Genomic DNA, 27,757 nt, shown 5'->3' with positions numbered 1-27,757 from the left:
TGTCATATAAATGGAATCACACAGTATATAACCTTTGGTGTTTGGCTTTTTTCACTCAACATTATTCTGTGGGGATCAGTCCACATTGTTGTGATATCAGTAGTTTGTTTCTTTTTATTATTGATTAGTATTCCATGGTTTGGATACACAGTTTAACAATTCACCTGTTGAAGGACATCTAGATTGGTTCCAGTCTTTGACTATTAGAAATAAATCTAAGTAGGTAAATATTTGTGTACAGGTTTTTATGTGAACATGTCTTCATTTCTCTGGCAAAAATGTCCAGAAGTGCAGTAACTCAGTTACGTGGTAATTGCATGTTTAATTTTATATTTAAGATTTTATTTAGTTGTATAGTTTTATAAGAAAAAGCCAAACTGCTTTCCAGAGTGGCTGTACCATTTTAAATGCCCACCAGCAATATGTGACTGATTCAGTTTCTCCACATCCTCACCAGTATCTGCTGTTAGCATTATTTTTTATTTTAGCCATTCTTACAGGTGTGTAGTGATATGTCTTTGGGTTATAATTTGCATTTCTTTGATGGCTAATAATGTTACACATATTTTCACACACTTCTTATCTGTGTATCTTCTCCAGTGAAAGTTCCTTGCTTGTGTTCTATATGGGTTGTTTGCTTTTTTTAACTGTTGGGTTTTGAGAATTCTTTATATGTTCTAGATATTAGTTCTTTGTTGGATATATGGTTTGCAGATATTTTCTCCCAGTCTGTAACTTGTCTTTTCATACTTTTAGTAGGGCTTTTCACAGAGCAACCATTTTTAATTTTGATGAAATCCAGCTTCTCAATTTCCCTTTTATGGACTATGTTTTGGGTGTCAAGTCTAAGAACTCTGCGTAGCTCTACATCCTGAAGATTTTTCTCCTAGGTCTTTTTTCTAAAACTTTATAGTTTACGTTTTACATTTAGGTCCTTGATTTTTTTATTTGATTTTTTTTCTATATGGTGTGAGATTTAGGTAGTGGTTCATTTTTTACTCATGCATGTCCCACTGCTCCAGCACCATTTGTTGAAAAGGGTATCTTTCCTTGGCGTATTTGCGTGGGCCTATTTCTGGGTCATCTCTTCTGTTCTGTTGATCTGTATATGCCTATCCCTCCACCAGTATCACACACTTGAGATTGCTGTTGCTGTATAATAAGACAAAATGAGGTAGACAAATTTTTCCCACTTTATTCTTCTATCTCAAATTTGTTTTAGCTATTCTTATTCCTTAGTCTTTCCATATATGTTTAGGATAATCTTGTCTATATCTACAAAAAATTTTGCTGGAATTTTAATAGGAGTGCATTCAACCCATATGTCAATCTGGGGAGAATGGACACCTGGATACTATCTTGAGTCTTCCGATCCATGGACATGGATGGTGGTGTTGAGTGTTGCTGTCTGCTTGCTGATTTTCTGTCTAGTTCTTCTCTCAATTATTGACAGAAGAGTGTTGAAGTCACCAGCGGTAACAGCGGATGTCTATTTCTCCTTTCATTTTTATCAGTTTTTGCTTCACCTGTTTTGCAGCTCCTTTGTTTGATGCACACACATTTAGGATCACTGTATCTTCTTGGTCGAGTGACCCTTTTATCACATCCTGGCCCTCTGTGTCTGTGGTAACTTCCTTTGCTCTGAAGTCTACCTTATTTAATATTAATAGTTACTCCAGATTTCCTTTGATGAGTGTTTACATTACATAATTTTTTTTCATTTACTTTCCAGTACCCTATTCTCTTATATTTGAAGTGAGCTTTTTTAGATAGCATACAGTTGGATCGTGTTTTTTGATCCACTCTGCCAACCTCTGTCTTTTAATTAATATCTTAAAACTCTTTATATTTCATGGTGTTGAGGTTAGGGCTTCTGCCGCCATTTTATTTTTTTGTTTTCTGTCATCTCTGGTTTTTGTTTCTCTGTTTATTTTTCCTGCCTCCTTGTGGGCCATTTGAACTTTTTTTAGAATTCCAGTTTTATATATTGTTTTGTTTTGTTTTTTTACTCATAGTGGGTTTTAATGTATCTCTTTGTACAGCATTTTTAATGGTTGTTCTAGGGATCACATATATAACAGGTTTATAAAAAGTCTGTATGGATTTTTCTATAAAATAAAAGACACATTTTCACCAATAACTTTGTTGATTTGGGTATTTTGAGTATGTCAGCTCTCTCCTATGTGGTATAACATTGGTTGTCCTCAATGTCTCGATCACTATCAATTTCTTTTTTATTTATTTAGTTATTTTAGAAAGGGGAAGGGAGGGAGAAAGAGAGGAAGAGAAACATCAATGTGTGGTTGCCTCTCACACACCCCATACTGGGGACCTGGCCCACAACTCAGGCATGTGCCCTAGACTGGGAATCAAATCGGCGACCCTTTGGTTTGCAGGCTGGCACTCAATCCACTGAGCCACACCAGCTAGAGTGTTATCAATTTCAGTCAATCTCCCAGACTGTGGAGCATTGCCCAGCAAGAAATCTCTAGCACAAAATGTCACAAACCACTTTTTATGTGTTCGATGAGTCACAGTACCTTCTCCATACACTGCACAAATCTTTTTTTTTGAATTTCAGTTGCATTTTTACCTTTCTTGAAATAATAAAGCATAATGTGCTAAAACTATTGCTTTTCTTCCATCTTCAATATTAAATGGCTAACCAAAAAATTCACCAATTTTGATGTTTTTTTAAATGCACACTGATATGACAGCTGTCACAAACAGTCTTACATAATTGTTTCCTGTGAAGTTAAAGACAACTAGTGCTGCTCTAGCCATCTTAGGAAAAAAACAAACGAACTTTTTGGCCAAATATATATGTATGTATGTATGTATGTACACACATACACACACATATTCATACACACACACACCACAGTCTGCTGGTGGTGTTTCAAGTCTTGTTAGACCGCCTCTTTCCTGGCTCATTGGCTAGAGAGAATATGCCTTTGTTGGTCTTATTTTTTCTGCTTTCATTGGCATTTCCAGGTTGCTGTCTTCTCCAGCTAGGAGAAGGATATATGAGACAAAAAGAAAATCCAAGGAACTCACCAACATGTCAGTCCTCATGTCCCGAGGTCCCTTGCCAGGTTCTTTTTCTCTCTACCTTTCGAAGCCTTGTGTTCGTTTTATATTTAATATCTGAGGTCTTTTACTTGTACTTAGTGGGAGAAATAGGGATAAGTATAATACATCTAACTCTGTCTTCCCAGAAGTGGAAATTTCTCGCAGTTTTATTTTTGACATAACGTATAATTCAGGTGAATCTTCTGTTTCTTTACTATTCTGGGTATACCTATGACTCTGAGCCAGCCCACTGGGTCCTGCCTTGGAATTTACCCCAGAGGAAGTGGGCTCGTGACTGTCCCAGAGTTTGAGTCCAGTGCCTTTAATCTGTATACTCACTCACCTTTCCTTCCTGTGTCTTCCCTTTATTCTCCTCTGCTGACATCATTTTCAAAAAGCTGCTTGTAGCAGATACCTCTCAACCACCAGATGGCGCCCCAGAGTAGTTCAAGCTAAGCCTTTCCTGCTCTTCCTGGAGCCTCTAAGTTTAACTTAATGTTAGTAATTAGGCTGTGATACCTACCATTTGCCTTATACACAGGGAGGCCAAGATATAACTGCTGAATGAGCACAGAAGCCATTATTACGCACTTTGAAGAAAAGAATTATATTTTACTAGCTGTAAAGCTTTGGGTTTAGAGTCCTCACACTTGTCTTGGTGTATAGTTCTCTGCGTGAGTATTAACTCACATTCAGTGGGCAAGTTGTATCTATTCTGTCTCCTAATTCTACAATAATAATTGGTCATGGTAAAACCAACTACTCTTTCCTAAAATAACGAGACTAGTAGGATGGATATATATAAAAATCCAAAGCATTAAAGAGTAGTTCAAAAATTTAGCCCTTACTAACTCACTATTTTCTATAGGTGAATTAGACATTAGAGGTACTAAAGCAATATTTGACAGCTGACCAAATAAGTGAATGAAATTTTATTGATTATAGAATTTTAAGCCCTGGCCGGGTGGTCCAGTTGTTTGGAGCGTTGTCCCATACACCAAAAGGTTGTGGATTCCATCCCCAGTCAGAGCGTGTATGAGAGGCAACCAATCAATGTTTCTCTCTCACATTCTCCCTCTCTCTCTCCCTCTCTCCCTCCCTCCCTTCCTCATTCTCTAAAATCAATAAATATATCCTCAGCTGAGGATTTTTTTAAAAAAGAATTTTAAATAATATCCTGCAAATCTGCATGGGAAGAAATTATGAGCAAAGAGAAGCTAGCCTAAAATCAGTGCCTTTCCAACTAAGACCCAAGAAAATTAAGGATTTCTTCAATGACTTTGAACTTGTGATTTTCGAAGGCTTGGCAATTCTTATAAATTAAAGAACTTTTATATTTCTAGTATACTATTATAACATAAATTATAATTTTCAGTAGCTTTTCTTTCATTTTATATAGTAGCTTAGTTTAATAGGTTACACGTGAAAATAATATCTACACTTTTCCTTACAAAAGACTGACTATAGGCAAGCTCACCAAAGTACTAGATTTACCAAAAATCCAAGTCTAGACTTTTAAAAGGAGTTCCTGTGAACACAAGACATGTGGGAAGTGGAGAGAACGGGAGTAAATTCATTGACTGGAAAACAGGCTATAAGATGGAAATTGACAGACCTTTGGAAGGAAAAAGGAATTCTAATGCAAATAGCAGTCTCGGCAGAATCGTGACATGGAAAAGTTAGCTGAAAATTCCAGCTACTTACATACTTTAAAAATAAGAAGCAGAAACCTTTACTAACACAGAAACATGCAGAATACCAATATATAAATGTACGAAAGCTGAGCTATATTGATTGAAACAGAGTTGGTATGTGCTCGTACAGGAGCCAAACCCCATCTTCCTGGGCCTCCCCATCTCTACCCCAGTAGATTCTAGGGAACACAGTTTAAAAACAAATCTAGTTTATACTTATTTAGAAAAATGTTTTTTAAACTCTGGATCCAGTAGAGCCTGATCATTGGGCAAGTGTTAGACATTAATTTGTAAAAAAGAAGCATTTTCCTCAGACTTACAAAGATGGAAATTATTTTAAGGAATGTTTTCTCACTCCTTACCAGAAAAGTGTTTCACCGATGAGATTACCAGCTGGAAGAATCACCCCACTTACTTGAGATTCTTCCTTCTGTGACCCTCTCGGGGGCCGGCTTTGTGTTTTTCAGCTCTTGGGTGTGGTCTCTCACCTAGCCAAGAAGAATCTGCGAGTGCTGGTCCTGGGCCGGAAGCACATGCTAAATTCACGTGCCCAGTGGAAAAAGAATGAGATGGAAGAGGTGCAAAAGCTAGCCAGCTGTTTCTTTGCTGACAACATGTAAGTACTGAAGGTAATAGTTGAATTACACTAGGCACCTGTCATCTGCTTGGTAGTTACCTATTTTCACCATCTTTTAAAAAAATATTTTATTTATTTATTTTTAAAGAGAGGGGAAGGGAAGGAGGAAGAGAGGAAAAGAAACAGAGAGAAAGAGAGGAGAAAATTGGCTTCCTCTCACTCACCCCCAACTGGGGACCTGGCTCGCAACCCAGGTGTGCACTGACTGGGAATTGAACCAGCAACGTTTGGTTTACAGGCTGGTAGTACTCAGTCCTCTGAGCCATACCAGCCAGGGCTATTTTCACCATTTCTTAAAGTGCGTATGTATATATACTCATCCTTATTTAAAACAAAAAAAAAAGATTTGAGGCAGCTATAAGGCCCTAAATAGATCATTTAACAAATACTTTACAAATATGGGTGCTTTCTGTGTTCTTGGAGAAACAGCAGTGAACAAGACTAATAAGTCTCTGGTATCTTATGATTCACAATAAACAGGTAAACAAATAAACGAGTTATGTAATCCCGGGCAGTGGTCAGTGCTATGAAGACAATAAAGCAGGGTAAGTAGATAGAAAGGGACTAGGTAGTGAGTGGTAGGTCCTCGGGGAGTGGGTGGAACGATCAGGAAAGGACTTTGCGGGGCAGGTCTGAAGGGAAGGAGTGAGTCATCTGAGGAAAGGGGAGGGGTGGTGGGAAGAGCATAACAGGTAGAGGGAACATCAAATGTTCAAAAAGCAGGAATGACCTTGCATGTTTGAGGAAGGCAAGCAGGCCAGTATAGATGGGCTGTAGCAGCAAGAGGGAACGTAGTAGGTTCTGAGGTCAGAGAGAAGACGGCAGGGACGGACCACATTACAGAGGACTTTGTGGGCCCTGGTAGGCAAGCAAGGGACCTGGATTTTATTCTAAATGTAAAAAGGAATGTTTCCATGAACAACAGCTTCCCAGGAAGCCAAAGGAATATGGAAAACATGGTAAGGGACAAAACGCACCGTGTCCACAGTAAGAAGAGCGCAGCTAGTCAGGAGGAACACAGACCCTCAACAGCACAAGTGACTGCTTTCTGTTTTTCATACTGTGTGCTGACGAAAGTGTGTTTCCAACTTTGCGCGGGCGACGTGTGTGCCTCCGCCCAAGTCGGGGTTTCATTAGGTTGAATGTGGTAACTTCAAGATCTGTCAATATTCCTCCAAATCATTTATTCTTAAAAAGGTGAAATGCCTCTCGATACATGAAACAAGAGACTAACCCCTCATTCAGATCCCAAACTAAACCCCTTTTCCTTTAGCTAAGTTCTCTTATTTATGTATGGGGTGGGGCATGCTTGCATTTCTCTGAGTGGAAGACGATATGATGACCTCCCTGTAACCACATCAGGCAATACTGGGCAGACTTTGGGAGGGCAGGCTCGGGAATGAGTCTACCCCGCCTCACACCACGGCCCTGCTACTTCCTACCTGGGAAGGCGCTTCCCACCTGTGTCTTCTTTTCTTCCCGTGTAACCTATGTAGGGATGTCGTAAAGATAAAGTGAGATAATACTTGTAAATAGTACATGTAAAACTCTTGGCACAGCACCAAGTACATGGAAAGTATATATGTTAATTGCTGTCATCATCATTATTTTCTTTCGTGGAAGAATTAGATAAATGCAGAGTATTATAACCAAGAACTAACTCTGTTTAAAATGGTTTGGTGCTTGACTTGGGACCTGTATTTACTGTATCCATTGAAGTTCCGAACCCATTTGTAAAGATTGATTCAGTGGCCTTCTATGGCTTTGGATTTGAATATTAAATTCTTAACATTAATTCTTTTTTCCATTAATATGCCAAAGAAGCCTTTTCATACGCACAGGAGAGAGAATAGTATAGTGAACCCGCATAACTAACTGTCACCCAGCTCCAAAAATTACCGTCATTTGCTCATCTTGGTTTATATCACCCCCACGTTTTTTTTCTTTCCCTTTCTCTTTTTCCTGGAGACTTTTAAGGCAGATTTCAGTCATTTTATCGTTTCACTTGAAATACTTCAGTATAAGGTAAACACATGGTCCTACTTTGGGCCATTCGGATGGAGTTAGAAGTTTACAGCGCATGTTGCAGCTGGACTCCCCTGAGCTGAGGGGCTACTCCTGTTCTCACAGCACACTCGCTGAGGTGGCAAGTGCTGGCGTTGAGGGGCCGTTGGAGACTGAACTGCTGGTTCTTCTCAGAGCAGGAGAGGCCTTCAGACGCTGATCGGGGTGACTACCTAGAAGCTGCCTTGAGAGATCCAGTTTCGGCTTTGAGGGCAGCCTGTTATTTTGGGGGGCTTGCAAGAAAGTGTCATCCTGCCCTATCAGTATTATGAATGTTCCAGACTTTGAGTGAGGAAAGGGGTGGGGTGCTCTGGGGTGAATGAGGCAAATAAGAAAAATGCCCTGGGAACACAGAGAACCCACTTTTGAATGTGAGGAGAGGATTATTGTTATAATCCTTCATTTTAATGGGAGAGTCCAGTTGAGCAATGAAGAGTCCCAAGCAGCATTCCCTTCCCCTTACTTTCCATGGGTGTTCTCGATACTGTTGCCTACCTGCTAAAGTCGTTCCTGAGTATCACTGAGGCCATGTCAGTTAAGAATGCAGAGCACCTCTGAGCAAAGGAAGAGTAAGAGGGAAAAGGCATGGTGAAGAGTGCTCTCCTCTGCCTCCTCGAGGGTGTGCTTGACTGTGTCCTTCCTTGTGCCTGACTCAGCTCAGAGGACGATCCGTTCCTTCTCTACGCCACCCTGCACTCAGGGAACCACTGCAAGTTTATCACGAAGGATCTGCTGCGGGACCATAAGGCCTGCCTCCCTGATGCCAAGACCCAGCACCTGTTCTTCAAGTGGCAACAGGGACATCAGCTGGCGATTACTAATAGGTTTCCAGGATCAAAAATAACCTTTCAGGTATGTCACCTGTTCTCTACATAATGTCAACAGAGTCAAGTACCTAGTAAGAAGGTGGTACGATCAAAGAATGTTGCAACTTGTTGAAGGTTCTAAGTGCTTTATTTTTCTCAGTTTTAGTTTAGAATTAGCCATTTCCTGAAACAGAAAGTCTGCCAGAGCAAACATTTTTCTAAGCCAAGCCCACTTTAACTGACATATTGCAAACACCTGGTATGTCATCAATTATGGCTTCAGTGATGTTATTAATTGCAAATATTCATATATGGTTTTTATTTCCCTGTGTATTTGTAAGAACTCAAAATCATTTATCCCTATGGTTAGTCATACTTATGCTTTTGCTGAGTAGCTCCACGGTCCCGTTTATCCACCTCTACAGCATGGTCTCAGCCGAATTCTCCTTCGATTCTAGTGTCTGTCTTACATACTAGGATATCTCTTGTGTGAAAGCAAAGGGAGAAAATCCAAAAGTGAGTTATCACAGAAAAATACACTGGCCAATGGTAAATATGGTCTAATGGTCAAAAATATACAAAACAAATTTATAGGAAATATAGCATCAGCTGATACCACAGAAACGCAATCGGCCTAATCAAAACTGAGCGGAACAGTACAGGACAGCTGATCTGGTTTCCTCAACAACAAAAGACTGCAAAAATGATAGAGATGGAAAGGTATGCATTAGGTTAAAGGAGAACTGAAAGAGAATTCAGCTAGTCACAATGTGATAACCTTATTTCAATCCCTAGTCAAACAAACTGTAAAAATATTAATTGGAAATGGAAACAAAAATTTGATGATGTTAAGGAATTTTTAATTCTTAAGTTGTAATAATGGTATTATATTTACAAAATAAGTTTTTATATTTTAGAGGTACATACTGAATTACAGAAGAAATGATATATCTGAGGTTTTCATCAAAATAATCTTGGGCGGGGGAGGATGCAGGCAGAGTAGAGGAAGTGGGTGGGTGAAATAAAACTAGCCTTGAGTTGATAATGGTTAAAGCTGATTGATGGATACATAGGGTTCACTATACTACCAATATTTCTCTATTTTTGTGTGTTTGAGTTTTTCTCTGTCACATACAAACCTGAAAAAGGCAACAATGGGAATACTTTGGTGTGTACGGTGTGTGTGTGTGCGTGCGTGTGCCTACAGAGTCCTTAACCTTAAACGTGAAGACTGTCCAGGAAAAGGAGATCCCAGTACCAGGGTTCATTTTTACAGAGCTAGCTGCTTCTTGGAAATCCACTGCTAAGTAAGACGGAGAATATGTCTCTGAAGCAAACTGAGAAGTTGTCAGAAAAGAAAGGGAAATGGCCAGGTATCCCCTTAGTGTTGTTCTCAGTGTTTGCTTCCCTTTTCAATCCAACAGCATATTCTCAGCTATGACACAGTGGTGCAGACAACTGGAGACTCGTGGCACATACCGTATGATGAAGACCTGGTGGAAAGATACTCCTATGAAGTACCCACCAAATGGCTTTGCCTTCACCGGAAGACATGAAGGCTCTCGCCCCCATGCTGAAGTTGAGTTTGGGCGCCCTCCTGTTGCCTTCAGAGCTCTTGTTTGATGCTTGTTTCGACCATTGCTTCTGCCCTGTTAGATCAGTTTTTCCTGTTTGGTTCCATTGGTCTGTATGTCAACAAATTGATTTTTTAATTAAATGTGTTATAATATCTTTTCATAACCAGTTGCATTTTTTCCCCTAAGCACTTTTTTGGGGGGGGTTTTTGTTTTGTTTTTTTTTTTTGAGGCTTAACCAGAGTTAGGGAACTCAGTGCAGAATGAAGTCCACATTTCTCTTACTGGGCCATCTATTTCACTTATATACTTGGGAGACAGGCGCTTCTCATATTCATTTCACTACTCCTGACCTCACCTCCCACCAATAGGAGAACCAATCCATGTGGCCCTGGTTGTCTCTAAATTCCTTCTCCCATTTCTAAGACCATCTCATCCTCTACATGTTCTCTGTTACCCAGACTGCATTACCTGCGGTCTTCTCTGATAAACTGGCAAGATATTAAAGGCTTGTTAGCAACTCTTACTTATCACCCAACTATTTGGATTCCAGGAAAGGGGGACAATTCCTTCTCTTACACTGTGATCTGTCTTCTTCATTGTATGATGCCTTTTCCAAATTGGCTCCACGTTTTGTGAACACTATTAATTCCGTCATCACTTGGTAGGCAGGCTCCCCAAAGTACGTGTCACCGAGCGCAGGTCCTGCGGCCCGCCGCTGCGAAAGCCAGTACTCGAGAGGCCTGTGCTGATCTAAAGGAAGGTGGTGTATTTGCAGATGCCGGCCACCTGGAAGATGGGGACTCATGACTCAAAGGCCATCTCCACCTCTCAGTGGAGGCAGAGGTTTCTTAGAAGGAGGGAGAGGGGAACAGAACAAAGAGATCCCCTGAAAAGTTCCCTACGTGCTGACGAGCACAGTCCATTCCAGCAAGGCAACTGACGGGCCCGTGTGCGGCATCCGGTTTACTCATGATGCTTTCACGTCACCCAGCTTCATGTCGCCCTGGCTCCAGGGAGGGAGGTTGGCAAATCTCCTGGAGCTGGAATGCTTGAAGGGCAGAGTCTGTATCTTTTGAAACTAGTTCCTAGGATTCTTACAAAAACATGCTGTTCATCGATAAGCCACCCATTAGTCAGAGTCAGCACTTAGAGAAACAATGTCAAAAGAATGGTGGGTGGGCTACAATTTCCCACCGTTAGTTTTCTACTGTTACATATATAGCTTCTTTCCAGTCAGTGAAGTGTGACTTAGTTTAACTAAGTGATTAAGTTTTAATAGTTGCCTCTGGTTTACCCCTTCGCTGATACATCACTGGGCCTTGATTCTAGCTGAAAATATTCCTATCTGTAGCACTCTTACGGTAGTTATTTCCTTACTGCTACGTACCGTGTGATTTAGTATTTAAGAACAGACAAAACCAGTCTGTGGTGATAAAAATCAGAAGAGTAGTTGCCTGAGAAAAGAGGCACAAGGGAACTTTCTGGGGGTGATGGGAAGTTCTGGGTGATGGTAGCGCAAGTGTATAACATTGGTCAGAATTCGTCACTCTAAACTTCAAATTGATGCATTTACAACAGTGTGCCTCAGAAAATTGGGTTAGCGTAAGACAATAATTATTACGTGAAAACATACATGCACATAAGCAGGGTGTGTCTTATGGACAGAGACAATCCAGGATAAACGGGGGGATGTTTCATCTCCTTAACCATTTACCGGGGCCAGCATTTCTGCACACCTAAAGAGCTCTCCACGCAAGTAGCCGCTAAACTGAGAGCATTCAAAGGTTCTGAGAATCAGAAAGCACTCATAAATCCAATCTGTTTGTTTTCTAAATTTCATAAACTACGCACGTAGAAAATTGTGCTTTCCGTCAGCTAAACTTTTTTAAAGGAACTATCTTAATTTTAAGAAAATTTTAAAACAGAAAAAAGTGTTTATTAAATAATCTTGTTTAGTGCTGACTGGTGTGTCTCAGTGGATTGAGCACCAGCCTGTGAACCAGAAACTCACCAGTTCAATTCCCAGTCAGGGCACATGCCTGGGCTGTGAGCCAAGTCCCCAGGTGGGGGCATGTAAGAAGCAACCAATTGATGTCTCTCACACATTGATGTTTCTCTCCCTCTCTTTCTCCTTCCCCTCTCTCTATAAATAAATAAAATCTTAAAAAAATAATAATCTTGTCTAAAAGCCTAATGCATATCTCTCACAAGGAACACATAGAGATGGGGGAGGACACAAAAAAGAAGCTAGAACTTTAGAGCAGGAATGAACCTTGAAGAACACGAAGTCCAACAGTAAGTAGTGTTTTCTAGAGGAAGAACACAGCAGAAAGATGGAAGGCTTCCCTGGATCCCACAGCTACTTAGTGGAGACATTTCAACCAGAACCCAACTCTTACTCTGATTTACGCTAGAGTAGTTCAGAAAAACTCAGAAAGGCTGAGTGGTAGAGCATCCAGTATTTACATTTAGAAACTTTGTTAGCCAGATAAGGAGTCAGGGAGAATGAGAGGAAGGGAGCAGGGAGCACCTCTCTAAGGGCCCACATTTCCAGAATGGCCCTCAGTGTAGAAAATTGCGGTAGGAAAATTACATTATTTTTTAACTCTTTAATAGCTTTCAAAAACAAAACTCTAATTTCTGCTTGAGGAAAATTAAGGTGCATCTGTTCTTTGTCCGGGGTGGGGGGAACGACGCTAGGACCACTCAAGTAAATCCGCTGCAGGACTCTGGGGAGCGCAGGGTTCTCTGAGTGAAGTCAGCTCGTACCAAACACAAAGGCTGCCTTTTTGTATTCTGGTCACCTGAGTGAAAAAAGCTACCTGTCACACAAGGTCCGAGACACTATGGAAAGAAGAAATTCTTTAAAAAGCTGTCCTGGGGATTGGGTAGTGTCCTAAAAGTCAGCCGTAGACAACGACATTTTGAAAGGGCACTGACTCTGCCACTGAAAAATATTTCCAGAGTGCTTTGTGCTGCCCTCTGTCATGCTTCTGAATTTATACTGTCATTTCCTCCTGCTGTTCTTAGACTTAATAAAGAGAAAATCTCAAAGGAAAAGCCTGAGTTTGTTCTCTCGGGTGCGTTGGGGCCACCTCACGTCAGGGGTCTTGTTCTTCACTTGAAGCCAACTTTTCAAGTTTGCACTTAAATACAATGAGTACTTCCTTGGTCCTGCGGCAGGTTTCTAACTTGTTAAAAAACTGTCCTAAGGCCCTGGCCAGGTGGCTCAGTTGGCTGGAGCCCCGTCCCATGCACCAAAAGGGTGTGGGTCCAATGCTCAGTCAGGGCACATGCCTCGGTTGCTGGTTGATCCCCAGTTGGGGCACATGGGAGAGGCAACTGATCAATAATGTTTCTCTCTCACATCAGTATTTCTCCCTTCTCTCTCTAAAATCAATTTTAAAATAAAACACATATTCTTGGGTGAGGATTAAAAACAAACACAGTGTCCTAAGCTACCATGAAATGCATCACATTTGTTCACATTAGATTTCTTTTCCCTTGATCGTTGCATTCTAAATCAGGCATGGAAGGGAAGGGTGTGTTGTGCAGGCACCTGAATTCGGGTCCATCACGGTGAGTCTTACCTTCATTTGCTAAAAATCAGAATTATTGAGGTAATGGAGGGCAAAGCAACATAGGGCCCAGATCTGGCGTTCTGCCCATGCTTAAGCAATCTGTAGTTCACAGATGGAAAGACATCTAAGGGAGGCCTTGGTGGAATGACTGGAAGCATAAGAATGCAGGCCACTGTGATGGTAGACCTTCGATTTGGATGTGATTTCCAGGATAGAACTTAAGCAGGGAGAATTCTCGGTAAGAGCGACCAGGCAGCTGCTGGAGCCTCCTGTGGCCACAGGGTGAGAGTAGGGTTGTCAGATACATTTGAATTTCAGGTAAATACCAATTTTTCAGTATAAATATGTCCCAAGTATTACAGGGATATAAACTAAAAATATTCAGTGTCTATCTGAAATTCTCATTTAACTGGCATCCTTTATTTTTATTTGCTAAATCTCCCAACCTAGGTGGGAATTACATGGAAGGGGAAGTGGGAAATGGGGCATCAAATAGCCCAGCAGCCCTGCAGGAGGCAGGAGGGGAACAAGGGTAAGGAAAGAAGAGCAGGGAGAAAGGAGAGAAGACTAGCTTTTTCCTGCTTTGTCCCAGTCAATGAAAAGCAGTCTGCTTGAGTCTATGCTTTATAAATGAAGGGATTTCCGCTCAGAGATAAGAGATCTGCTAAGAGGAAACCATTGAAAACGGTGGGATGAAAGAAAACAGGAAACAGGGACACCAGAGAGTCAATGTAGTAAATCTTGAGAAATGATCTTTAATTTTCTCTCTTTTTTTTATCCTCACCTGAGAACATGCTCATTGATTTTAGAGAGAGGGGGAGTGGGGAGGGACAGTGGGAGAGAAACATCAATGTGAGAGAGAAACAGATCGGTGAATTCTGTATGCACCCTGACCCGGACTGAACCCGCAACCCAGGAAAGTGCCCTGACCAGGAATTGAACTGGCAACCTTTCACTTCGCTGGATGATGTCCAACTGAGTCACACTGGCTAGGTCTTTGATTTTCTCTCGTCATGTGTATTGTATGGTGTTTCAAGATTCTCTAGAAGCCCTTTCTCCCCAAGTTTGTTCTTTGTTGACATTTAATCTGATGGGTGTTTCCAGAAACTACATAAACAACTAGCTTTCAACCGGGAATTGAAATAAACAGGAAGACAATTATCTAGTTACTGATAGCAGCTAAAAATAGTTTTGCTACCAGAGTACTCTCAAACTACACTGTTATCAAAAGGATTACATTATTGAGATAACCATGATAATTTGTTGTATTTGTTGTAGATAACAGTGTCATATGAAGGGGTTTTTTGTAGCTTCTGACAAGAAATCTGATGTAGAGAATTTATTTCAACCACATTAAAATGACTACCCTAGTCCTCTCTTCAGTGTTAGTTAAATCCAGCCCAAGAAGCAGGTATTTGGGAAATCATAGTAGGTGGTAAAGACATAGGTTCATTTTAAAGAGACCCCAGCTCTATCACTCTCAGCTGGGCTAGAACATTACCAGGTATCAAGTTCAGTTCACATCGACATTTTTTAAAAAGATTTTATTTATTCACTTTAGAGAGGGGAAGGGAGGGAAGGAGAGAGGGAGAGAAACAGCAGTGTGTGGTTGCCTCTCATGCACCCCCCACCAGGGACCTGGCCCACCACCCAAGCATGTGCCCTGACTGGGAATCAAACTCCGTAACCCTCTGCTTCGCAGGTGGGCAGCCAATCCACTGAGCCACACCAGCCAGGGCCACATCTACTTATTTAAAGTCCACTATTAAAACAGGTCTCTTGTGCTTTCTCTGGCTGCATCAGAACACAGAATGTCAGTTTCCTGACAGGTGCCGACAGAACTCCCTGACAGTGCTGCCCCTCCTGCGCGCTCTGGGGCAGAGCGGTGCCCTTGGAGAGCAGAGTGGGGCCTCCAGCTCCATACAAACAGGTTCCTTTGGCAGTTGTTACAGCAGGTCTTCCAAAAGGTAGGTCCCTTGTCCACGCTTGTTGCTTAAGATATACTCTTGTACTGTATTGGTAATTCTTTAAAAATGAATCATTTCTGTATTTTCTTCTTCTTTTCAGTAACCTCGGCCTAGAATCCAAAGTTGCATTTTTTCTTCTATTCTATACTCCAAGCCTGAGCATTCTGTTGCTATTAAATGTGTACATATTTGTATGCCTGTTACATTATATATATATATATTTTTAAAGATTTTATTTATTTATTTTTAGAGAGAGGGGAAAGGAGGGAGAAAGAAAAGGAGAGAAACATTGATGTGTGAGAGGAACATGGATCATTTGCCTCTCTCATGCCCCCAGCTGGGGACCTGGCCCACAATCTAGGCATGTGCCCCTACTGAAAATCGAACCGGCGACCTCTTGGTTCACAGGCCAGTGCTCAATCCACTGAGCCACACCAGCCAGGGCTAATACATGTATGTTTTTAAGGATTATCTCTGTAAACTCTTCTGTAGCATTTTTCCGAGATCAGACGAGATCGGGCGTGTTCAAGGTGGTATGGCCGTAGACTTTTGTAGCACATTTTTACCTGACAGAAAATGAAACTTGTCCCTTGTCCTTAGTAGTCTTCTACCACTTCTTCCCAGTGTGCTGCCGCCATCATGCAAATTTATAAAGAGGGGCAGCCAGGTGAAGCCAGCGCATTGCTATGTGCCGTGAAACATTACTCCATACAAACAACTCCTCAAGGCTTCCTTGTGTTCAAAAGGAAATTTGTGTTCCAGAAAGCTGTCCCTCCAATAGTACTGGCTCAAATTAAGGGTCATGTCCTTTAACACTTAGTCCTGTTCTGGCAGAAGTGGTCAAATCCTTGAAGAAACGGGTCTTTTCCAAGTCAGGCCCTCTGAGTTGGAGAACTCCTAAAGAAATACACTCTGGTCAGACCCATTTTTTGAAGAGACAGTCTCAGGAAGAACTGCCACTTTACACAGATAAAGAGCTTTTTTTTTAAAAAAAAACAAATCACGTGTCTCTTATTTGTTGACGTAACGGGGAAGTTTATGTGAGGGAAGCAGTATTGAACAGTTTGTGCTTTATGAAGGTTGATTGTTTTTTTCCTTCCACTCCCACTCCCATTAGCCACAGAGGTTTCAACATTTCCATATTCTGGTCTCATCTTTTCTTCTTAAACTGATGGTTTTGGGGCCTCTGTGAGATGGCCAACCTGGGCATTTGAAATTACTGAAAAGTGCTCCAGTTTCGGGCATTCAAACTTTCATACTGACCACAGCCTTCTGACCCGCCCCTCTCTTTACTCCCACCGGCCAGCCCCCAAGCCTGCTTTCGGCCTTTCCTTCCTCACCTGCAGCCCTCTGCTGTCCCTCCCGCGTGGCTTCACTTGCCTTCTTCCCCACCCCACCCCGCTCGTACAGCATTCATCTCCGGGTGGCTTCACTACCACTGCAGATTCTTTCACTCACTTACCTCTGTGCTGGCCATCTTAGCGTTCTAAACCCAGGGCGCTGCCCTTCCCTCGCTCCCGTACACCGTACCATCGCTAGAGCAGTCATGAAATTGTGCCCCCAGAACCTCACTCCTGTGTGAGGCCCTGTTAGTCACCTTTTGAATTCCTGTGAATTCCTGAAGGAACTCTCCTAGCCTCTGCAATTTTATCTTGAAAAGTAGCTCATCTCCTGAAGCCTCCGTTTCCTTTTCTCTAAAGTGGGAAAGACGGTTTACAGGGATAGTCTCAAACTTTCATGGGCATCGAGTCAACCTGGAATCTTGTTTAAAATGCTGATTCTGATTCAGGTCTGGTGTGCCTGCTGATTCCAACGCTGTAGACCGTATTTTGAGTAGTATTTTGAGTAGCCTCAAATATGCTCCAAGGTTATTTAAAAATACTAATAATGGACTTCCAGTCAAGATGGTGGCACAGGCAGACATGGCTCGCCTCTTTGTACAACCACATCAAAATTACAACTAAAACGTAGAACAACCATCACTCAGAACAACCAGGAACATCAGAAATTGAGCTGAATGCAAGTCTGACAACCACAAAATCGAGTTGAATGGAAGTCTGACAACTACAGAATTAAAGAAACCACGTCCATCCAGACTGGTAGGAGGGGGTGCAGACACGGAGCAGGCTGGTCCCACACCCACAAGTGGTGGATAAAAATTTGGGAGGGATATTTCAGGACTGAGGAGTCCCAGACCCACACCAGGCCCTCAGGCCTTCCACCCAGGATTCCAGTGCCAGTAACATAAGTCTCCACAACTTCTGGCTGCAAAAACCAGTGGGAATTGAGTTGGTTGAAGAAACTTCTGGATCCCCAAGCAGTTCAACTTAAAGAACCACCTACTCAGACTCACTCCCTCTGAGCTCCAGCAGTGGGGTAGCAGCTTGAAAGGCACCATTGGTATATAAAGAAACTGAAGTGTCTGGCATCAAGGTGAGCAGAGGCCATTGTCTCTTTTCTAAACCTTCCCCCCACAGCCAGCAAGCTGGTGCCATAACTGAGACTCCATCAACCTGGCTAACACATATGACTGGCCTTGGAGATCCCCAGAGACTGCCCCACCCAACCTATGGACCCACCCAAGCTGCTTCTCCATTCAAATGGCTGGTCTCTGACTCCTAAATCCTATCAAACAAGTAACAGCTGGCTTCAGTGAGCTTTAGCAGCTGCCAGATTAGATTCACAGCTTGGCTGCACCTGGGAATCTCCAAGCCCAGTGCAAGTCTCAGATTGCTTTACAGCTCAGGCAAGGTGGCCCCAGGCAAAACACTTTGGTCTGCACCATCGTGGAAACCCCCAGGCCAGCGCACCCAGTGGACAGCTACAGACCGTGTCGGAGTACCACCACCCTGCCCCTGCACAGCTGATCCTCCACAGATGCAGAGATTGGTAGTCAGTGGTCACGGCCATTCCTTGTGAAACCGGAGAAGCCAGCATTCATGTTGCCAGTCACCTACCAGACCCAATAAGCAGAGACAGGGATTGAGTCTTTTTTGGTGCTTTATTCAGATGGTTGGTGGTCTAAGCAGGTTTGTACCCTAACAGAATGTCTTAAATTCTATTTTAGGCCAACCCTTTTTATAAGGAGAAGAAAAGTGTAGGTAAGGAGTTTGGAATTCAGGGGAAAATTTAATCAGATGAAAATCTGTAGCATTCTTTCATCTCTGTCCTGGGCAGTGGTCTTTACCTGTGTCCTGGGCGGTGGGCGACTCAGCCTGGAGCACAAGGGCCCAGGCACCATCCTGACTGCTTGCAGTCCTCCTGGTGCACAGAGTGGAACTGCTCGTGGTCTCCTGGAGTCAGGGAGGGTCATACCTTCAGTTCCCGAAACAATACTTTGTATGTGCATTACTAAGCTTATTAGCTAGTACCTGAAACTAAAATTTTCCCATCACTTTCATCTGACTGGCGTGGGTAAATTCCTCCCACTGATCTGCCAACAGCAACCAAACCTTAACAACAAGAGGAGGGAGTACTTAGCCCCGTCAAAGGGCCACCTTGTGTACCCAGCTTGGGTGATAGGGGAGGCTGTCTCACTGGACCCTACAGGACACCTACTACATTAGGCCACACTACCAAGACACAGAGTCAAAGCAGCTCTTACCTAATACATAGAAACAAACACAGGGAGGCTGCCAAAATGAGATTGAGAAACATGGCCCAAATGAAAGATCAGATCAAAACTCCAGAAAAAGTACTAAACAAAATGGAGATAAGCAATCTATCAGATTCAGAGTTCAAAACACTGGTTATAAGGGTGCTCAAGGAACTGAGTGAGGACCTCAGCAGCATAGAAAAGATCCAGTCGGAAACAAAGGATACACTAACTGAAATAAAGAACAATTTACAGGGAAACAACAGTAGAGTGGATGAAGCCGAGAATCAAATCAATGATCTGGAACATAAGGAAGCAAAAAACAACCATGCAGAACAACAAGACGTAAAAAGAATCTAAAAAAATGAGAATAGTATAAACAGCCTCAGGGACAACTTCAAGAGGTCCAACATTCCCATCATAGAGGTGCCAGAAGGAGAAGAGAAAACAAGAAATTGGAAATTTGTCTGAAAAAATAGTGAAAGAAAACTTCCCTAATTTGGTGAAGGAAATAGACATGCAAGTCTAGGAAGCACAGAGAGTCCCAATTATAATGGATGCAAAGAGGCCCACTCCAAGACACATTATTATTAAAAAGCCAAAGGTTAAAGATAAAGAGAGAATCTTAAAAGCAGCAAGAGAAAGGCAGTTAGTCACCAGATGGTTGCCAGATGGGAAGGGGGAAGGGCAGAATGGGTGAGGAGGTGAGGGGATTAAGAGTACATATAGGTAGCTACAGAATAGCCATGGGGATGTAAAGCACAGTATAGTAAAGGGTGTAGTCAAAGAACTTACATGCATGACCCATGGACATGAACAATGGTGGGGGGATTGCCTGAGGGAGTGGGGGGGTGCTGCATGGAGGGGGGCAAAGAGGGGAAATCAGGACAACTGTAATAGCGTAATCAATAAAATATAATTCAAAAATAAAAATACTAATATTAATACTAATACTAATACAACACTCACGATTCCAAGTCCTGAGTCATAACTTCATCATTCTCACTCTCAGCAGATGACTTAACCAGCAACGAAAAGTCACGTGTGATAGGCCTCTTCAGGATTTTTGCCTTTTCCAATAACTTTACTATCCTTACCCTTTTCCTTTCTAGGTCACTTTTCTACCTGCCTCCATACTATCCCTTTTTGATAACCTGAGAACTTGCTCTCCCAGTTAATCCCTTCCTACTGGCTCTCTTTCCATCTCACTATAAATATTGTTAATCGTCTACCCCGACAAAATCCTATGTCCTTAGGGATAGTTCAGCAGCCAAACCTCTCAGAGGAAGAAGCCTTCTCTACCTCTGGTTTCTTTCCAATTCCATGTTCGTAGCTGAGCATTTCCACGTGGGTAGACTGGACCCACAAACTCAGCCACTTTGAAAACAATTCATCTTCACCCTAACAAAACGACCTCCTGCCTTACTTTCTTTTTCCTGTTACTTCTCCCCTACTTGCTTACCTAATTGTGTTGATTTTACCTGCAAAATGTCCGCTGCAGCCTAGTTAGGCAACTCTTGACTACTTTTCCAAAGGAAATAATCCTTTTCTGAAAAGCTTTGTACGTGAAGATATTTACAATATTGTCGATAATGATAAAATTGTAAATAACTGAATGTTCAAAACAAAGGAAGGAGGAAGTAAATATAATTTTAAATGTTACAGTGATTAAAGTGATAGTGTGTTGGCATAGATTAAATGAAAAAGCCTACACAAAATGATATGTCTAGTACGATCCCATTTTTTAAATATGAAGGAAGGCAGGAAGGAGATACTTGAAGAAGAGTGTCTAAAAGAAATATCATTTTGTTGATTCCAAATGTTAATAGGTACTTTGGGGTGTTGGGATTGTAGATGATGTTTGCCTTCTTTTCATCTTCCGCACAGTCTGAGATTGTTTGAGTGTGTGTAATAGGATGTTAGGGTAGGACTCTCCCTGCCTCAGTTTCCACTGAGGCACAAATACAGAAGATAGCAAGATTCCCAGGTGAGTGTGAGGCAGACACCACCTATGCAGAATTTACAAAAAGAGTAAAGGAACATATGCCTCACAGCTCCCAGCCCCTCAGCTAAGCCAAAGATATAAAAACATCAAAGGAAAGTAAAGGATAAAGATGTTTCTTTGGAAAGAGCCATTGCCAGACTCCAAGTTCCTTGGGTCCCCTCTGACCCCAGGGCTCAGGGAAAGATGCCACAGTAGGAGGACTTGGGGCCCCTCCTGCAGCATGGAGGCCCTAGCCAGCTGCCTGAGAAAACCGAAATCTCTGTGCTTGGGGCCTGACTCTGCCTGCAAACCTAGAGGATGACTAAGGGCTGATACAGGACATCAGAAAAGGAGGCAGGGAGGGCTCATGCCTTGGAATTGGTTTGCACTGCGGGTTTCCTGACAGCCAGAGGGAGTCAGATGGGTGAGGAGAGAGCTTCCTTAGAATTGTCTTGGGCTGGAGGAGAACTTTTGGATGCCTGGGATTTGAGGAAGGAGCTGCAAGTGGCCACCTACATATGAAGATAGAGAACCACTGAAGAACTTAGAAAAGTGGCCAAGGGAAAGCATCAGTTTTAATCATCTGCCAGGCCTAGAAAGCATTAAGCCACCCACCCCTAACTATCCTCCCCATTCTAGCTCTCCACTGCGCATCCTCCACACTGACTGGGGTGAGGGGATGAGCTAGAAGTGATTAGGGAAGAAAAGCCAACCATGCCCCCACTGGATGCTTTAGTCTGAAACCAACTTAAGCTGGCAGAGTAGAAATGATGCAATGCTTTTTTTGGAATTTTTATTGTTATAGAACAGAATATTCTAACTTATTTTTTAAATTATTCATAGAGAGAAAGAGAGCGAGAGAGACATCAGTTTGTTTGTTCCACTTATTTATGCTTTCATTGGTTGTTTCTTATATGTGCCCTGGCAGGGGATCGAACCCACAACCTTGGCGTATCAAGGAGGACGCTCCAACCAACTGAGCTACCCAGCCAGGACCTCTAATTTCTGAAATGGGACTGCGTTTGTTACTTAAACTGACCACAGCACTGCATGTTATCTAAAGGAATAGAGAAGTAATGGGATCTGCCAGAGTTTTCATTAGAAGCAAGAAATTAAAGGAAGAATGGGAGAACAAAAAATCAAATTGTGGTTTTATCAGGATCTCTGTTGTGCTTGTTACCAGAACCCAGATGCCCCCTTGTGCCTGCTTCCATCACTTCTTGACCCCACAAAGGTAACCCCTCTCTAGTCTTCTAACAGTATAGATTTCATTTTGCCTGTCTTTGTGCTTTATATAAATGCAGTCATTCAGGATGTGCTCTTTTGTGGCTGGCTTCCTTCATTCAACTTTGTGTGAGGTTCATCCATATTGTTACAAGTAATCGTACTTCGTTAGTTACTGTTATTATACAATGTTCTATAGTGTGAATATACCACAATTTATCCATTCTACTGTTGATGGGCATTTGGATAGCTTCCAGTTTGGGCTTATTACAAAGAGTGCTATGATGAACAGTGTATTATGTTTAATATTGGGGGAGAGCTATTGAAAAATCTCCTGCAGATATTCTTTCCTTTCCACTCCTATTACTACAGCCTCAGTTCAGGCCTTGAAGAACTTTCACTGGGACTATTAGCAATAGCCTCCTGATTGATACTTCTGTCTATAGCTCATCAAATACTGCCACCAGGTTTATCTTCCCAGAGCAGCAGCTTTCAACCTGTCTGCCAGAAGAATTTTTAAAGCATGCAATAGCTGACTCTTTAGTCAGGGGCGCTGACTTCTTTTTCCTTAGATTGTCAAATAAAAAAACAATGACAACCAACACAATAATAGCCTCTGGTGTGAATGCATCAAAATTATACTTTCTGGGGTCAGATTGGCAAAAAAATATATTTTGGTGTGCCGCAGATGTTTAGTAATTTACGTGTGCCGTGAGATGAAAAAGGTTGAAAATCGCAGTCCCAGAGCATAAGTCCAATCCTGCTGCCCACTGCCTTTCAACCAGAGCCTAAGGTCCTTAGCTAGACATTCGAGTCCTCCTGCCTGCATTTGTACCCTAACCCGGAACATTTTTGTGTCCTGGTCACAGAAAGCTATTGCCATGCCCTAAACGCAGGCTTCTCCCCTCTCTGCTTCTTTGTTCATACCACTCCCATTCCACGTGGCACTGTGATGCCACCCACACTGCTCCTAACAATGACACACCTGTCAGAGTCCTTCCCTTCCCAAGCTGAGCTCAGATATGCTTCTCCTAGCAGGCAGCTTGCACTCCCCGTGGCCCAAGGTAATTTCCCATCTGTGATGCTTTGTTGGACCCTGACTTACGCACCATGAGCTGCCTCAGTGAGCACTGCTTTCATTCATGTTTCGTTTTCCCCACTGAACTCCGGTGGGGACCCCATGTGGGGTCTCCCAGAGCAGCCAGCCCAGCTTCTTGCCCATGGAAGGGGCTCAGTAAATGTTTGTTGAATTGCTTTGGAGTTGTTTGAAAATGTCTTCCGGATTTTTACCTGATTTCCACTTCTTCGTGAATTCCCCTCTTGCTCTGGCTAGCTCAGGAACACAGTCTTTGCAGTCTGAGATTTTGACTGATTCTCAGGACATAATAACTTCTCAGTGTCACCTCCACAGTTTTACCAATTCAACTCCCCTGTGTCTCAAATGGATTAAATATTTACTAGGCATCTACTATGTGCATGGCACTATGATAATAAAAAACTGTAATAAAATTTGCTCTGTACCTATAAGACATAATTCCAGAGTTTTTAATCTTGGAAATGTATTATTTTTTTTGTTTTTCTGATATATTTGTTAAAGATTTTATTTATTTATTTTTAGAGAGAGGGGAAGGGAAGGAGAAAGAAAGGGAGAGAAACATCAGTGTGTGGTTGCTTCTTGTGCGCCCCCTACCAGGGACCTGGCCTGAAACCCAGGCATGTTCCCTGACTGGGAATCGAACCAGCGACCCTTTGGTTTGTAGGCCCGTGCTCAATCCACTCAGCTACCCTAGCCTGGGCTGTTTTTCTGATATTTTTGAGTTTTAGTTTTCAGTTACAGTTTATGTTCAATATTATTTTGAATTAGTTTCAGGTGCACAGCATAGTGGTTAGACAGTCATGTACTTTACAAAGTGTTCCCCTCGACATTTCCAGTACCCACCTGACACCACACATGGTTATGACAATATTGTTGACTATATTCCCTATGCTGTACTTAATCTTGGGAATGTTTTAGATCTGTTATCTGCAGTTGATTTTTGAAACTTGCCTGTGTTTCACTGGTGTGGATGAAATTCAGTCTGGGTGACGTTTGGGGGCCTTAGCTCAGGTCCGTCAAGTCCTTTCACAGCAAGCAGAAAACAAAACTAGAATACAACTAGAAAATAAAAGCACTCTCTTGCTTTCCCATCAACAAGTGAGTTCTCAAGCACCGGTTCCTAAATTAGTGACTTAAAATATTGGTGATAATGATCAGAAACATTAATTTGCTCTCTCCCATTATCCCCAGAGAACTTGGCTCTTTGTGAGCATCAGAGATGACTTAATTTTGTGGTAAGAAAATAGGATTTAGGGGAAGCCAATTAGGAAACCTCAAGGAAGAGGAAGTATCTCTAGGCTAAAGGGAAGGCTGACAAGTCTTATTTCCTCTCTGTTCTTGACTCACTTTCTTGGTTCCTGGCCAACCTCTGCACCTCCCTCCCTGCAACTGATCAAGTGGTTGGAATGGAGTAAGGGCAAGGGTAATGGTGGTGAACAGGGTGAATAAAGTTAAGTCACATTCATAAAGGCCCCAAGATGTAGGGAAGCACCGTGGGTGTGAAAATCTTCTCGGTGAACCATTTGATTCTTACTCCCATCCTCCCATCCCCAGTCATGGGTGAGGCCGCATGATGTGTATGGGACAGGGTGGGTAAGAACTAGCTGCTTTCCAAGTTAAGAAAACAGTTTGAGTTTTACTTCTGAGCAACAGCAGAGGACAGTGCAGGCTGGTGCAATACTTGGTTTCCTTCTGTATTCGGGGTAGATCAAAGCAAAATAGCCAGCATATGCAGGCCTCACTAGTGCTCCTTCCTTTCACTGACAGAAGCTGAGATCAAGTTTACTAGGAGGTGGTTTATTTTCACTGTAGTGGTTAATATTTTTCCCCCTCTATACCTTTAAGGTGGGTACAGCACACTCACCTGTTTGGCCATGGTCACCAGGTAGCCCGTGGCAAGGCTCAAATTCAAATCCAGTGCTTCTGACACTTGGTGCAGAGCCTGACCCTATTCAAAACTCAGGCCCCTCGGTTCCCCATCTCACTTTTCACTGGAACGTTTGCTGGGCTCTCAAGCTGTGAAGGGTTTCCTGTGTTAGCATGCGTAAGGGGAAGTTGCATGTTAAAAACCACCAACGGTTAAGCCCAAGCCAGCTGGGGTCTTCCATTAATTCCTCCAGTATTCTGTGCAAACCCATGAGAATTCTCAGTGTTTCTCAAAGTCCATGGCTTCCAGAAACAAAAGGTCAGTCGGTTGGTTGAGCATTGGGTCTTCATTTAAGGGGGAGATGTGAAAAACAAGAGAAGCATCACAAGTTGTAAGAGGATAATACTGAAGCTGTTACAGCTAAAAATCAAGGGGTTTACAGCTAAAAAAAACGGAAAGCTAAAGGTTTGGGCTCTAAAGAAGGGGTAGTTTTAGTCAAATGTCCTTTGGGTTGAGCTGATATAAGTTTATTCCCTTTCAAATCAAAGGACAGCATTATTTTGGGGGATGACTGACATAAGCCAGGCACAGAATTCTATTGACTGGTAAGGAAAGGATGGAGAAGGGAAAGGACAGCTGTGTGACCGCTGTGTTGATGGACACCGTATTGTACCCACCATCGGTAGTGGAGGGGAGAGAACCACACTAGATGTTATGGACAAGGGGGCTGGGAAGTGTTGCTTTATTGGAATCTGGTCTGGGAGGGGGTTTGAAGAGCTTTTGAGTAGTAACATGACCAAGTGCCTCATGTGAGCACACCCCACCCCACATTTGGTTTCTCACTTGCCCCTCTCTTTTGCCCATAAATTATAGAACTGGAGTATGGAGAAATCACCGTTTTCTGCTTCCCAGAGACTCAGCCAGAATGACATCCAGGCAGCCAACCAAAGCTGCTGGGGTACAGGAAGAACTGCAGGACGGAGGCTGGTGTGAGAAAGATAGTCACAGGGAAAGATACAAAGGGAGCCAGGTTTTACCCTTAGTCCCCTGAGGAGGCATCTGATTGATGAAAGTCTGGCCAGGGAGGTGGGCAAGGCTCTACCTCCCTCCAGCTGTTCACCCAGAGCTGCTACATCCCAAGCTCTATCCTGACCACACTTGACCTTTGGGGCCCCTTAACAGTGGGGAATCCTAACTTTCCTAAGATACTCTATTACCAGTGTTTACGACCAACGCACAGGACGTTGTGTTTCAACACCTGCTACTATCCCATGGAAACACAGAAATGCTTTATTTTTATATTCCTTTCTTGCCTTTAAACGCCATGTCATTCAGCATGTCTGCAGTCACTGGGAATCTACGCTGCCACTCTTTACCTTTGCCTTATGGGTAACCCCTACCTTCCACCTACCTCCACCCCCAGGGGAGAATGTGGGCCTTGCCAAATGGAGGCCCCCAGGAGATTTTCCAAGATTCACGAGATGTCAAGTCATCTCTGAAATTTTTCAAAAAACCAGAAAGTCATTTCAAAAAGTCTAACTTGACGGCCCCACAGAAAGGAAGATCAAACTTTCCATCCCAACACAGCAAGTCTGCCCCCATAGGCTTGTGTTAAAGCTGCAGGAGTACTTGTACTCAGCCTTTGGTGAAAGCTCCCCAGCCCAAGGGGAAGTCCACCTGGCTGAGTAGTTTAGCTGCTACTTGGCACCCAGTGGCACATATTCGTGAAATCTGCTTCCAGGGGATTTCCCTTAGCAATGGAATCAGCAGAAGGTTTTGTCTTTCTGAAAGATTTCCCGGAGGAATTCATTTGCTTCTGTGGAAAAATCTGAAATTCTAATATAAAAATCTCTGACCTTTTAGGTTTTTGAGATCTGGATTTCTCATTTATTCACAAATCTCTTCAAATAAAAAACAAACATAATAGAAAACCCAGAGAGTGAGAACGCACATTCAGGGAATGAACCGAGTACTTACTCTATGCCAGGCACCGTTTGGCAGTGTGGATATACTGGGCAGCAAAACAATTCTAATCAGAGGGCAACGGCCACGTCCAGTCCTAACTTTCAGTTTGTGTTTCTACTGAAAATGAGGTCAATCCTTCCAGGAAATATCCTTAAGAGTATTAAAGTGTTTATAGCATCCAAAATCCTCTGTGTCTTTCAGGGCTCAGCTTAAATGCAACCTCAAGGAGGAATCGGGATTTGTCTAATGTGTGAGATAATTCCCACGGCCTGCAGTGTGGTTGCAAACACCCCCCGGCAGTCGCTATCCAGAGGTGCTTTACCGCAACCATGCCTGTGTGAGAAGGAAAGCGTTTCCGCTATGAAAACATTTCTTAGTGCCCTTTCTTTCTACAGTTTTTCAGTTCAATTTAACAGTCATTTATTGAACTTTAAAAAGCCAAGCTCCATGCCAGGGTTGACAGAGGATACAGAAATGAAAGTTACCCAGCATCTGCCCAGCCAATCTTTGGTGAAGCCCAGGCATGCAACTTTTTAAGTTAAACCATATAATTACCAATGTTTGAGCATTTTGACCTACAAAAATGGCCATTTCATTAGGTTCAGGCAACAATAAGATTCAAATTCTA

The 27,757-nt window shown here is 42.6% G+C and overlaps 1 protein-coding gene and 1 long non-coding RNA gene across 5 annotated transcripts in view; one reads left to right on the top strand and one right to left on the bottom strand.

Moving 5' to 3' along the window:
• The window catches only part of PRORP (protein only RNase P catalytic subunit), a 154,042-nt gene extending 144,038 nt beyond the window's left edge, over positions 1-10,004 (top strand). For all 3 annotated transcript variants that reach the window (XM_024551316.4, XM_024551315.4, XM_045188072.3), the window contains exons 6-8: positions 5,234-5,382; positions 8,124-8,319; positions 9,698-10,004. In XM_024551316.4, coding sequence (XP_024407084.2) covers positions 5,234-5,382; positions 8,124-8,319; positions 9,698-9,829 — 477 coding nt within the window. In that variant the 3' untranslated portion in view covers positions 9,830-10,004. The remainder of the gene's footprint in view (positions 1-5,233; positions 5,383-8,123; positions 8,320-9,697) is intronic.
• Positions 10,005-15,910: 5,906 nt separating this feature from the next.
• On the bottom strand, positions 15,911-27,270 carry LOC123478750 (uncharacterized). Of its 2 annotated transcripts, none has more exons than XR_006654059.2 (3): positions 27,142-27,270; positions 25,162-25,508; positions 15,911-16,295 (listed from the first exon to the last, which is right to left on the bottom strand). It is a non-coding gene; the product is annotated as an uncharacterized lncRNA (long non-coding RNA). The 2 variants fall into 2 exon arrangements; XR_008427366.2 differs by lacking the exon at positions 15,911-16,295 and adding an exon at positions 18,591-18,691.
• Positions 27,271-27,757: the final 487 nt, after the last annotated feature.

This window comes from Desmodus rotundus, chromosome 7 (genome assembly GCF_022682495.2).
Source record: "Desmodus rotundus isolate HL8 chromosome 7, HLdesRot8A.1, whole genome shotgun sequence".
Taxonomy (NCBI): domain Eukaryota; kingdom Metazoa; phylum Chordata; class Mammalia; order Chiroptera; family Phyllostomidae; genus Desmodus; species Desmodus rotundus.
This window is presented reverse-complemented; position numbering and strand designations above follow the sequence as displayed.